General features: G+C 39.7%; 1 protein-coding gene across 1 annotated transcript in view; it reads right to left on the bottom strand.

Annotated features, from left to right (window-relative positions):
• Window positions 1-1036: 1036 nt before the first annotated feature.
• Window positions 1037-13425, bottom strand: part of LOC101857563 — a gene marked incomplete in the record, with an annotated part of 64856 nt that continues 52467 nt past the window's right edge. Inside the window, 9 exon segments of the mRNA XM_005097489.3 lie at window positions 1037-3577; window positions 4202-4384; window positions 5931-6027; window positions 6774-6946; window positions 7543-8383; window positions 8928-9000; window positions 10156-10188; window positions 11155-11218; window positions 12559-12803. Coding sequence (XP_005097546.2) covers window positions 3404-3577; window positions 4202-4384; window positions 5931-6027; window positions 6774-6946; window positions 7543-8383; window positions 8928-9000; window positions 10156-10188; window positions 11155-11218; window positions 12559-12803 — 1883 coding nt within the window.

Below are 13425 nucleotides of genomic sequence, written 5' to 3'. Positions count from 1 at the left end.
TACTTACTACAACGTTGGTTATTTTGTGAACCCAGTAACGGCGTCTGTTCAGCCTTCCTTTTCTCAACCAATGTAAAACCATCCACTGAAATATTTATTCATCCATCTTGCACATACAGGGCTAGGCCAGCCTCGAAAATATTTTCACATTGAGAAAGTGTAATAACAATCATTAACACTGATTCAAAAGAGTGAAGATGTCACCCCTTCATAGGGGATGTCAGGGGAGGGGAAAGGCCTTCATTCTGTCACCACCTTTCCTCTCCCCAAAAGGGGAGTGGAGAGGCTTGGGGCTAGCTCGAGAAAGGTGACTCTACTTAAAAGTCTCCACCTTTAGTATTTTTAGTTACAACATGAGGGGGGCTACCCTTTTCAAGTCACCAAACAGAAAGAGAGATATTATACAAAGGGTCGAGAGTTCAATTTTCAACTGTTCCCACACCAACTACAGTTAAGAAACCTCTCCGATTAAAAAAATTCTCTACGGGTCCCAGAATTCTTTTCTCTGGATTTGCTCTATTAGATCTATTTGTATTGAACATCCTTGTGATTTTGCTCCCTGCATTTCAAGATAGAAGAAAAGCCAACTTCTTTAAGAGGTTCGAGCTTCGTGCTAATCTCACTGTTTCAGAATCATGAAGTTAGTTTATTTTTAGTAAGAGTTTTATGGCACTTGCAACACAATAAGATCATTAAGTTAAAAAAGTGTGTTACTTATTCAAAGTGAAGTTGATAGAGAGTTTTGACAAATCCAAAAGTAAGTTTTGGTGCCCACAGAAGATTTTCTCCCGATCTTTTTAAAAAAAAAAAATGTTCACATCGTGATTCACATGACAGAAGTTTACTTTTTTCGGTGTCATTTTTTTAAAAGAGGTTTTAAGCAACATGTGTCACTAGTAACAGACTGGTTACAGAACATTGTTGCCTCCAAATAATTTTAAAACAGAAACATAAATGCGAATGAGCTTCTTCATCTTGACCGTTATGAATTGTGCGCTATGAGAAAGACTTTCCTATACACAATGAACATGACATATTTTTAAAACTTTTTTTTTTTTTATTCATTTCATTATTGTCATGAAAAAATGTACAGAACCATGCACAAGAAATTATCACTCACAAAGGTGATCTCACGGACAAAAATACCAATTTTTCTTGAAACTCATTTGGCAACAAATTACAAAAATAAAACATTATGCTTAAAAGATAAAATGGCCGTATATTACAAAACCTAAGCAAACTGAATTCCAGTTTTTAAAACACAAAAAGCAACCTGGCCACAAGAATTTTTCTACAAAATCAAATTACATAAGTAACAAACAAAAGTAACAACTTTCATGTATAACAACCATGCCAGCACAATCTTCATATAAAATATTCATTTACAATCTGAAAACTGTCAACATGAAAACAGTGCAACCACATTCTCTATTTTACCCCACTCCTGTGCTCCACACACATCAAACAAGACGCCGACTTCTTAAATATTCCTGAAGTACAGTTAAGTATTTTGAAACTCATGGAATGGCAAGTGGACAACATAACAAAGAAGTTCTATAAGAGCACTCTCAGCTGCTGCTGCTGGAGGAGCACAAGGCTGAGTGAGCAGCTGGCGGCTCTGTAGAAAAGAACAGCTTTCTGACCACAGTCACATCGCCCACCATAGCTGGCTCACTCCCATCGTCAAACTTCATGGTCAGCTCAAATTTTGTAATTTAAAAAATCATATTTCACTTTCTAACATCGGTAGGCTCAACAGAATATGATTTCTCTTGGGTCCAATTGTGAAAAGTTTACAACTTGGCTCTCTATCTTGCGTACTTCCAAGCAGGAAAATTTATCGGTACAAAGATTTTTTAAAATCATCCTTTTAGTACAGCATATAAACCACGAGCTCTTCAAAAGCAAGATAAAAGAATTTCTAAGGAAACATACATGAATGAAAATGTATGCTCTTGAAGGTTACTTTGCCTTCCCTCAAAAATTAGTAGTTGGCACTAATCACAATGACAACAGACATTCTATCAAAATCTCCATACTTTGTTGATCTGTCTTCATGACATCAGAAAAGTAGGACACACAGTGTGTGGCACACTTTGGAAATCAGCAGACGTTCTGACCACCACTGCCTGAGATCAAGTTGTGTAACGGCAAACCACAAGTGCTCTAGACTCTTTATCTCTCTCTCTCTGGCTCTCTCTCTATGTACACACACACTCACTCATCTCAAACACAAGAACAATGTAATATCCTAAACATAAACATGCATACAATCACTAGTTCATGTTTCTCAGTTGCTCACTAGCAATATTACTAATGTTAGAACCTTTAAAATCATTTATCACTACTCACCAGATCAGAATGTTTGAAATCATGACACTTCTGTCTTACTGTTTTCTCAATCCATTGCATGAAAACTCTATCTTGGGATCAACCGAATCTCCACATCTTTTATCCAAACATTTTCCTCTTAGTGAGGATGAATATTTTAAAAAATTAAATGAATAGACAGTACAGAGGAAAAAAACAAAAGAGGCAAACCCTATTACACTTATCTGAATAAATCCAGCTCTCTTTGCTTCTTCATCAATAGCAAAAGATTCTAAAAAGCCTCAAGTTTATGTCCCTGAGTTTCCCCATGACTGATGAAGTCCTCCCCTATGGTAGCAAAAAAAGCAACAACATTGACCAGACATCCACCAGGCAGAAATAAAGTACTGGGAAACATTTCTTTGAGGAATAAAAACAATACATTTTGACTCTTTTGTCCATAACAAATTGTTTAACACACTTTTTATTTGGTGATATCTTTTGACTTCACATTCTAAGCAGAAAATAAAAAACACTTTCTAGTCTTCTTCCTTCAGTGAAAGTGCAGTAGACAGAATAGGAGTGAATGACAGAGACTCATCCGCATCCATCTGTTAACAGTGATATCACCTTCTTGCATATCAAAATCCAAACCAAAAAATAGTGAAGGCATGACAGTGATATGGACCAGACTAAGAGGAAAAGTGAGAGTATAACTCGTCCACAGCAAAAGTGTTTCGAGTTCTAATCACTTCCAGCTCCAAGAGGGGCGTTCACTTTTGCCAATCAGACTCTAATGTAGTTATGCTAGCCTTGCTAAACAATCTTAAAAACATGTCTCATAAAATGTGCCAGTTGCACTACAGTGGGCCAAGTATGTCAAATGAGAAAAAAAGACATACACCAACATGCATACACACACACAAACACACACATTTACGCAAATGCATGCACACACAGAGGCACACTCCGACATATCCTTCGCACACACACGCACACATTTATCAGTACCACACAGCTGTGCTGCCTTCACCGAGAGAGGGACCAGGAGAACAAAGAACTGTGCGTAAACCGGATCTACTGGCATCCATTATCATAACATCGCCTCGTCTGGCTGTGGTGACGAGACTTTTCTGTAGTGTTGGCCAAACTTAGACATGTACTTGCGAACATAGTCCTTGGCTTTAGCCTTGACATTCTCGTTGACCTCCAGGTCTTCCACATGTCGACAGTGCTTGAGCTCCTTGGACATTACATGATGGGTCAGCTGGGGAGATATGGCAAAAGTTACAACACTTGAACCACTCAGATATCAAGCACTTCTCAAATTCTTACATAAAAATGCAGTTATAATCCTATTCAATCTACAAAGTCCTGAACTGAAAATCACACATAGTCTTATTTCTTCATCTTATTTCTAAACTTAAAAAACTCCAGAGGTTGAATTTACACTGAAATCTTATTAACGCTCAATTTCATAGAATAAAGCAAATAAAAAATTAAATATAGATATACATATACATATATATACAAGATTAAAAGCAAACAATATCACATAATAAGGAGGACAACGATCAGTTTGAATACACCAGCAGCATCCATGGTAACCAAAGCACAGCACCACACTTGGCTTTGGCCATCTTCCCTTAACGAAAGACACATCCCAGAAACCATCCCTCCAAAAGAGTTGTATCCACATTGCTTGACACATTTTGACAAAGACATTAACAGCATGTATCAGGTTAGTGTTGGAGCACTTTTAAAAAGGCAGTCTGCACTGATGCTTCCGAGCAAGCCCAGTAAGTATCTGCTTAGATATTTTTGGGTCTGTAAGCCAAGAGAGCCTTTAATTCAGAGATAATACACCAGCACATAGTATAAAGCCACATACCTTCCTAGCCAAGTGCTTGAAGTCATCAGTGGAAGTGATACGGCCGACCTTGCAGTCCTGTTTGCGAAAAGGGTTCAAGAATGTCACGATGAAACCCGACATTTTGCTACGGAACTGTTCCTTGATCCGTCGGGCTGCCTCAGTTGATGTATCTGCCGCTGCTGTCGTGGGTTTCTTTTTATTCTGTGAAAGCAAAGTCGCCAAATCCTTCAACAAACGATGCCAGAAACACAAACAGATGAAGGAATAAGAACAAACACTGATGGTTAACCCTTCCAGCAGTGAATTATTTCTTAACTCCAGGGTCCTCAGCTACATATTATTTTGGCCTACACTACACGACACAAGGTAATGTCAGAAAAACTGTCATTTAACACATGCCACTGAAGCTAAAACTTGTATCATACACCATAACAACCACAAATGAATGAAAAATTTTAAAAATAAGTGAGGCAGCATGGTGAAATCAGGTGCTTGTCAAAATAATGAAAGTCAAGAAACTGGCATTTTTCAGCAGGTTTGGGAATTTTTATAGAATTTTTGTTTTTTGGCTCATCACCTTTCATGCCCTTAACAAAACACATATTTCTGTGTGGATTTTACTGAAAAATGTTGATTAAAGGCATAAGAGATGTAAAATTTTCAGTTTCCACAGACTCCCAAGCTAAGGAAATAACTCAAATTTGGCAGCCATTTTCTCGCTAATCTTATCTCTGAAATTAGGCGACCCAACCTCCTTCAATCACCCATATCTTGACTTGTATCCAAGATAAATGGATATTTTTCCATCAAAACCAAGGCAAATGGATTGGCTACCACTAACTCTGTATGCCCCAAAATTGACAAGCGCCTGATTCCACCGCGTCGTTAACACACATATATATGTACAAGAGTTGGAACTAAATTTTCTACTAAAATTTACTGCTGTGTTTGTTTCATTTGTGTGCTTTTCTCAGTGAGTTCAGTTCAGTTTGTAAACACAGTATGTGTGGTACTCCATGAAACATTTAGGAGTGCATTGTTCACAACTGGAACATTTATTTCACCCTCTCTGCATTATTGATGTCGTCCTCATACAGACTGTCACCAAGATTGCGTACGTTTTGATTCGATTGGGTTCTAGTAACAAAGTTAGACCTAGTGAGAGCTGCCATTTTGGTAGTGCACAGCTAATGCAAACAAACGGTTGGGATTTTCATTTATAAAAATGCCTACAATTCTGTTTGCCATGTGGGGGCAAGAAATAAGAAGGGAATCACTCTTTTTCGGTTTGTAACAGAATGCAGTGTATTGGATGCTCACAAGCTTTGCGGTGAATCGGAACACTTACCAACCTGTAATCCCCACAATAGTCGCGAGCACCGCTTGAAGGGTTAACTAAAACAAACTATAGCCAAAACCTGTCTGCGCAAAAACTTTTTCAAATCACGCTCATCATGGGACTGATTACACAAATGGATTAATGATTTAAATGAGAGAAAGAAAAAAAGGGAAGACACATACAGAAAAACCTACTGCAAACTGCTTTAAAAAAAAAAAACCCAAAACAAAGGAGAATACTATTTAAGGATTACACTATCTTGCAATGCTCAAGCACATTCTTTTTATAAATGAAAGATACCGACCACAAAGTATACTAGATTACAATACTACAGACAAAATGAAACCATAAAAAAAGACTTAAGGAAAAAACTAAAAAACTTCTTCCGCAGTAGTAAATTCTCCTTACTTTGACAATGTCCTCCATTGGTACAGGGTCCACATCCATATCGTTCTCAGAGTCGTCCTCATTCTCCTCACCTGTGGGCATATCCCACTGGGTTTGCCTGTGAAAAGAACAGAACATGGTGAGTGCTACAAATCCCTACTAAGCTTGTGCGTTACAGCATGTCACCAGAATAAGTGTCACATTTTTGTCAGGAACAGATTCGGGCATTAGTAACACAGAAAAGAAAAAGCAGATGACACCAAAAAACTAAGCACTCACGCCATAATAAGTATTTCAGAAAGGAAGGTGGCACACATGAAAACTTGCATACATCTTGTTTTGAGTGCATGTCCAAGGGGTACGGAATATATTTAGTTTAATTTAAATGAGTTTTATAGCACTTGCAACACAAATAGGTCAATCAAGTGTTAAAGATTAGAGGTGTAGTGTATTTTACTACAGAGTAACATACAAAGAAAACAAGGAGAGATAAGGACAATTCATGTTTGATAGGAAAAAAAAAAGCAAACCACACCAGGGCGTCTGCCAACCACCAACAGTGAATATTTGGAACAGCATATCACTGAAAAGACAACTGAAGACAATAACCTTATCATGAAAAGACAATTAGAAAAGAAGACTGGTCAATGTATGCATATTGCACAAAGTGGACTGGAAATGCAGGAAAAGCATACTGTATAGCTTCTAGAACTTCAGCAGGCCACAAGCAAAGAAATGCTCGTACCACTTATCTACAGAAGGAAAAATAAAACCCATAATTTTCTAACTAGAAACAAAATAGAAACAATGCCGCAATCCTTCCTGAAAGATGACAACCATACAGAAAGTCAACTCTGGGCTCACCTAGTGTATGCGTGGTAGTAATAAATGCGACCTTCTGCATCTTTAGCCGTTTTCCAATTTGGTGGCAACTTGGACACAGGAACAGTCGGGGGCGAGGGTGGTGGGGGGACTTCCTCTTCCATGTCAGGCTCCAGCAATACTGCGTTTGAAGCCGACAGCTGTTGGCCTGGAGGCTGGAGGAAAAAGTCAAGGGGAGTCCTGTTAAGATGTTTTAGTTCATGTAAAAGTTCTATGGCGCTCGCAACTGCATAACGTCATATGAGCGCCAGAAGATAAGAGGTGTTACAAGAGAGTAACAAAACATAAAAAAGAAGAAGGGGAGATAAGGACGACAGATGTTTCATAGGAAAGAAGAAGCAAACTACACCAGAGCACCCGCCAACCACCCACCTGTTAAGATGGCTGGTAGCAGCAACAACCAAAAGGACAACAGTCGACGTCCATAATACCATGACACCAGTGTGCATATCTTTCAAAACTTAAGTTGTTTGGAAGAGTGATTCTTGAAGATATTTTTATAGGGAACTGGGATACAGACAATATGTGTGAATGTGTAAGAAGGGTAGAAAGGAAAGGAAACAATAGCAGAGAAAGGAGACGCCAGAGAGAGAGATAGAGGGGGATAGAGACGGATAGAGAGAGAGAGAGGAGAGAGAAGGAGGAGAGAGGAGAAGAGAAAGAGAGAGAAAGACGCTAAAGAGAGTTATATTTCTCAAGAAAAAGTACTTGCACAGCCAACAAAAACTGAGTTCTATATGACTCTACCCACCTGAGCAGGAAAATCCGGGGCAGTTAGACCCAACCCTGGCAGTGGCAGGCCTGTGTGCGGATCCACTTGAGTGTGAGCACCCGCCGGCACAGGCTGTCCAGTGTGGGGATCTATGTGAGTGCCTGTGTGAGGGTCATAGTGCGGCATCAGCTGCCCACTGTGGGGGTCCACGGCATGGCTTAAGACAGGCTGACCAGTGGCTGGGTCTATCTGAGAGGGGTGCTGTAGCAAAGGCTGGCCTGTACTGGGATCTATCAGCGGTTGACCCGTGTTTGGATCTATCACCGGCTGGCCAGTATTTGGGTCAAAGTACGGCTGCCCTGTGTTTGGATCTACTAAATGCTGACCTGAACTCGGGTCTATGTAGGGATGACCAGTGTTGGGGTCAATTAAAGGCTGTCCAGTGTTCGGATCTATCACATGTTGTCCAGAGTTTGGATCCAAAAAGGGTTGACCAGTGTTGGGGTCTATGTATGGCTGTCCCGTGCTGGGGTCTACATAGGGCTGGCCTGTACTGGGATCCACCGCTAGAGGCTGGCCCGTAGCCGGGTCAATCATAGGCTGCCCTGTGTTGGGATCTATAAAGACATCATGACCTAAGGGCAGGGGCTGGCCAGTGGCGGGGTCCATCCTGGGTTCGAACCCCATCTCCTGCTGCTGCTGGTGGAAGCGGAAGTAGTCTGGGTCCTGCATGAGCCGGGTGGTGTGCACTATGTAGGCCTCCCTCTGACGCTCCTGCTCCTCCGCATAGGCCTGGGCAGCCAACTCATCCTGAGCCTTCACTTGAGCCTCAAACCGCTGTCGCCGTTCAGCTTTGCTCAGTCGAGGCTCTTTGACTTTCCTGAGGGGTGAAGAAATGTTGGAGCATTAATTTTAAGGGTTTTCATGATTTTTGCACGACAGGGATGGGAGGAACACAAAAAAATCAGCTTAAGCGATTTCAGAATTCTCGCGTGAATACGTAAAAGCAAATAACATGCACATGTGAAACTTGTGAATTTTTGTGTGAATACAAATACATCAAGTGATAAGTAAGATGTCATCGGAAAAGACAGGCTGGACATTAGTCATATAAGGCATACCTTCTAACAATGTGTTCGGATTCTACATCCCTAATGGCATCCATCTCCTAATGGGTTCAGCACAAAAAACACCTAACTGCCTTTCAGTTGAAACTCCAGAGCTGAACAGTCCATTAATTTCCATTTTTCCACTTCTGGACTGGCAAGGACCAGAGGTATACACATGTTTGTGAGATAAATGACCATCTGTAAATACAAGCCCTTCTTAACCCCAGGTAACAAACTGATTGAGTGCATAGACATACTTCAGAAAAGAAAAGGGAAAAACATTTTTTAAACCCAGAACTCCTAGTTCAGACTTACCTGTCATCCTCCTCTATGGATCTTTTCCTGTGTGAAAATCGAGCAGTCGACTTCTTCCACTTGGCAAATGGATCTGTGGATAGAGAGCCAAAATTTGATAATTTATGATGTGATTCATTAGGCACAACAATACATTCAAAGGAAAGTAAGCCTTGAACAGCTCAAGAGTTTTGCATTAGGGCGATAACATAAAGAACGCCGAAACGTAAGCGGCTGAAGATCGACGCGGACAGGCGCCAGTAGGTGTCTACTTGACTCCACATAGAGGGCGCCTAAAGCCTAGATCTAGATATAAGAAAAAATGACACCACAACACAGCTGGTATTTATGAAGCATTTATTTGGGGATTTTAAAAAAACCTCGAAATTCCTAAAATATTGCTTAAAATGTAATTCTGCTCTGTGACCACCCTAATTTGACGACGCTGATTTAAAAAATGTAATTAGTTTTTGTCTACCGTGAAGCACCAGTCCTGAAATGTCCATTTAAAATTGTCCCCTGTCCGGTCGGGTGACGTCACACAAACCGCTCAACCCGAGTTGGCGACGGCGAGACGGCACTGGGAGTCCGCGACCTCAGTGCTTTCTTGTCGCATCTCCATTTTTAATAACAGTGAAAGCAGTTCACAACAAAGAGTGAGCTTAAGAAGAAGTCACATTTTCACAGTTAAAAAATGGAGATACGACAAGAAAGAACTGCGGTCACGAGCTGACAGCGAGACGCCCTTCCCACTTTTTCGGCGTAATAAGAATGTAGTTGGGATTCCGATAAAGCCGACAACGCCTATCCGAGTTTAAAGCCGCCTGCAGTCTGCCAGCTCTATGTAGGGCAAGTTGAAAATCATAAGGAAATTTTTATACCTATCGGCGCTTACTGAGCCAGTCTCCGAAATCGGCGTTCTCTATGTTTTCTCCCTTAGAAAACACAAATATCTGCTTTACCCTTAAAAACCTTCATGGAGCCGTCCTGTTACATACCATGAATTCCAAGAACAGAGGTGATTATCCCTGAAAATACCATACACTGTATTTTTAAAAAATCAGTTTTAAAGAATTTTCTTTAAATGATAAGGGGCAAAAAACGCAACTATGATAGGAATAGAGCACAAAACAATACCCCCCCCCCCCTCTAAGAATTAGAGAACTCTTTCAAAGTTATAATATTTACTTGACATATCTACCAACATTAATGGTCACTGAAAAATTAAAATTATAAAATCTATACTGACCTGATGTACCAGTCTCCTTTTTGGACAATACATCTGAAAGTAAGGATGATAACATTTGTTACAAATTTATATAAAAAGCAGTTCCTCGCAGACATTTTGACAAACCAGTAAACAACAATTTTTACAGCCAGCTGTCGACAAAATATATCAATCTATCTTGTGTCCTTGATCCCATTGATCTCTAGTCGGATTTTATCCAAATTTGCCAAGTGAATAATTTTAGGCCTTATATATAATTCAATTTGTCTCAGTAACATGGAAAACCATAACCACAATAATGTTGATTTCAAAGACTTCCTATTTGAACTTAAGGCTTTTTTCTTCAAAGCATTTATGTGTATTGATGGAAAGTCAAGAAATATCACTATGCAATTAAATCTAGAGTAAAAAACAATATGTTAAAATAACTGTTAACAAAGAACTGAAAAATGAAAGTTCAAAGCGTAAGAACACTTGTTATCAAAAGTAAATTTATTTTCTACATCGCAACAAAACATACATTGCATAAACTTCCAAAATAAAGAACCAACCAACGTTAGCTGACATGGAAATTAAAAAAGAAGGGGGTGAACATTTTTATTTTCCCTGAAACTGAACAAAATTGTGAGCTTTCACAGAAAAGATGCATATTTTAAGAGAAAATATCAGACTTCAAAACTGCAACTTACCAGTTTTAACATTCAATCCTAGAGAAGAGAGATTTATTCACACCATCAGGAGAGGACACGCACATGTATTTATAGAAGGCTGGACGTTGTCCGCAAAAATCTGTTTACTGCACCCCTCCTCTGCCTTATCTGTTTTAGCAAGTTTTTCACATCAAACTCTCTAACCTAGCATTGATGTTGACAACATCAAAAGATCAATGCTTGTATGATTATTGCACTTTTGCTGCACCAAAAATCTAAACATCAGTCTTCTTTAGTAGAACGCCATACCAAGTAAAACAAGACACACATTTAAAAAGTATTTTCTTCCACTTAGACAATATTTGCTTACCCAGTTCTCTTTCTGTCCTCTTTCTCTCCTCAACCCGCTCCTTCTTTGGAATCTTGAAAATTTCCTGGAGACGTTTATTAAAATATGTAATTGATAGAATATTATCAACAATTTAGAGAACTCAAAAATGCTCATGCAATGATCTCTTATGGATACAGAAAACAACCAGTAAGAGGACATTTCACAAGACTGCACATGTTAACTAATACTGTTACATTTAAAAGATACTTTTGAGTTAATATGTCCTACCCTATTTTGTTCTAATGCTCAGTGCTAGAATTTACAACTTTTGCATTAGTACTTAAAGTTTGTTTCCTATTTCAAGTCAGGAATCTACTTTGTCTCTAAAATCCTTTCACATAGGGACAAAAAACCCATGAAGTAAGTTTCTGAAAATTCACTCTAAATTTAGTTTTGTAAGAGTTAGACAAAACTGCAAAAAAATAAGGTATTATAAGTACCAAAGGTTAAAGGTGTTAGTAACATACAAAAAAAAAGATAGATAAGGACTATAGATATTGGGAAAAAAGGAGCAAACCACACCAGAGCACCTGCCAACCACCCGCAATTCAATCTACATTTTGAGTATCAACTTGTGAACTAGTTCTGCCTTAACTTTCATAACCACCAATCATCTGTTTAATAAAAAGCGATCATGTGTCCTATGGTGAGTACAAAATGGGTGATTTGTGGTTTCAGAGGGTGAATGTTCTTTGACAAAATGTTTGGATAAGTGGCTGAATCTACAGCAGTCTAAGATTGAAAGGGAAGTAGCAGAAGAATCAACAGGATGGAGGAGGAAGCAAAGATTGGTGTTTTGTGGGAGGAAGAGACACAGAGAGAGAGACACATAGAGTGAGAGCAAAGAGGAAAGGAGAAAAAGCAAACAGGCAGTTTCCACTGCATTCCTTTTTTAGCTTTAGTGAGTGTTTCACAGCACTTGCAACACAATAAGGTCATAGAAGTGCGGAAGATTAGAAGTGTTACAAGGGAGTAACAAACACAAAAAACACGGAGGGGAGATAAAGACGACAGATGTTCTAAAGACGACAGATGTTCCATAGGAAAGAAGAAGCAGACCACATCAGAGCACCTGCATTCCAGACTGACATTCAACCCTCAATAAAATCACTCACTCCTGACAAGACATCAGGGAACAAGACATTGCTGCAACATCAGAGGACAAGACAACACAACAGACTTCAAAGGACAAGACAGCAACGCAGACATCAGAGGGCAAGACAGCAACGCAGACATCAGAGGGCAAGACACTGGCAAAAACATCACAAGGCATGACAATGTCAGACGTTGAAAGACAAAGCAATGCCACTGACATCAGAACATGACACACGTCACAAACAACCTAAGACAGGACAAGACAACGTCACGGATGAAATCACACACCTTGAGCGTACTCCACAAAGCCAACAACTCTGTGGCCAGTCGCGCTAGGGGACTCTTGCTGAGGAAATCTGCCTCCGACAGCTCATCACTGTCATCATCCTCTGCCTCTGCCTCTGCCTGAGAAGGTGCGGAGGAATCTTCCGTGTCCTTCTGGCTGGTGGAGTCAGCCACTGCACTTCCAGAACCTTCTGCTTGCTCAGTCGGTACTTCTGACTGACCTTCCTGATCAGCAGCTGTTGCAGCATCTGAGGAGGTAAAAAAGAGATCAGACTGTTATATGGTATGGCAAAGCAACAAAACTGCAATCTGTCTACTCATAAAAAACTAATATGTCTAAATGCCAGATATATGTCCACATTATGATAGCATAGGATGCAACATAGGCTTAACTTGTTTCCAAGGAATGTGACATTTTCAAAATCGGAAATTATTTTGTCCACTCCTTTCAACGACAAACGCACCAGCTCAAAGATAAGCAGGAAAGTTTTTTTTGTCACACCATGTGATTTTCAGAGAGTGAAGCAAATCTCACCCTGTACTGAGCACATGGTTACCGAAAATCACAGGACACATAGCTGCCACTCAGAAATTTAAAAAAAGGAGGAAATTCACACGAAGGCGTACGCGCGCTCTCCGAAACCAGTGAGATCCAGAGGCAATATATACTGGAAAATCTAGCCTACGGTTTTGGAAGGGAAAACTGTCATATTGTTAACCATAGGTAACTGAATTAAAATTAAAATGTATTTGAAAAAAAAAAAAAAACCACATAAAGGCAGTAAGTTGACTAACAAGCATTCGAGTCAATTTGACACAGTTTGGACTTGGTGACTAAAAATCCAGTGTTTTTTGCCAGCTGGTGTCTCA

Source organism: Aplysia californica, unplaced genomic scaffold (assembly GCF_000002075.1).
Source record: "Aplysia californica isolate F4 #8 unplaced genomic scaffold, AplCal3.0 scaffold00155, whole genome shotgun sequence".
NCBI classification, from domain to species: Eukaryota; Metazoa; Mollusca; class Gastropoda; order Aplysiida; family Aplysiidae; genus Aplysia; species Aplysia californica.
This window is presented reverse-complemented; position numbering and strand designations above follow the sequence as displayed.